The sequence below is a fragment of the Eimeria tenella genome, genomic scaffold (assembly GCF_000499545.2).
Source record: "Eimeria tenella Houghton genomic scaffold, Eth_scaff2122, whole genome shotgun sequence".
NCBI classification, from domain to species: Eukaryota; Apicomplexa; class Conoidasida; order Eucoccidiorida; family Eimeriidae; genus Eimeria; species Eimeria tenella.
Window position 1 is genome coordinate 1406 of NW_013541971.1, and position 366 is coordinate 1771.

General features: G+C 64.2%; 1 protein-coding gene across 1 annotated transcript in view; it reads right to left on the minus strand.

Moving 5' to 3' along the window:
- The window catches only part of ETH_00035465 (uncharacterized protein), a gene marked incomplete at both ends in the record, with an annotated part of 2579 nt that overhangs the window by 854 nt on the left and 1359 nt on the right, over nt 1-366 (minus strand). The window contains one exon of the mRNA XM_013374556.1: nt 1-326. Within this exon, the coding sequence (XP_013230010.1) occupies nt 1-326 (326 nt within the window). The remainder of the gene's footprint in view (nt 327-366) is intronic.

Sequence of the window (366 nt, forward strand, 5' to 3'; positions counted from 1 at the left end):
TGCTGCGGTATATCGATGGCCATCGAATTCTGCGTTGAGAGCTCGAGGGTGGAGCCGCTAGTGCTCGTGGTGCTGCAGCAGCAGCTGCTGCTGCAGCAGCTGGAGCTGCTGCTGCTGCTGCTGCTGTCTTTGCTGCTGGTGCAACCAGCAACATCGGGCGGCAGCTGCTGCAGACCAAGGGACTCTGTTAGCACCTTCTGCTTCCTAGACAGCCGCTGCAGTGCTGCAGCAGCAAGGGATGCCCGCTGCTGCTGCTGCTGCTGCTGCTGCGGAAGGCGCCTCCCCGCTGCCAGTTCCTGCAGCAGCCCAATTGCAGACGGCACTTCCTGCAGCTGCCGCAGCCACCGCAGCAGCGGTGGCTCGCCG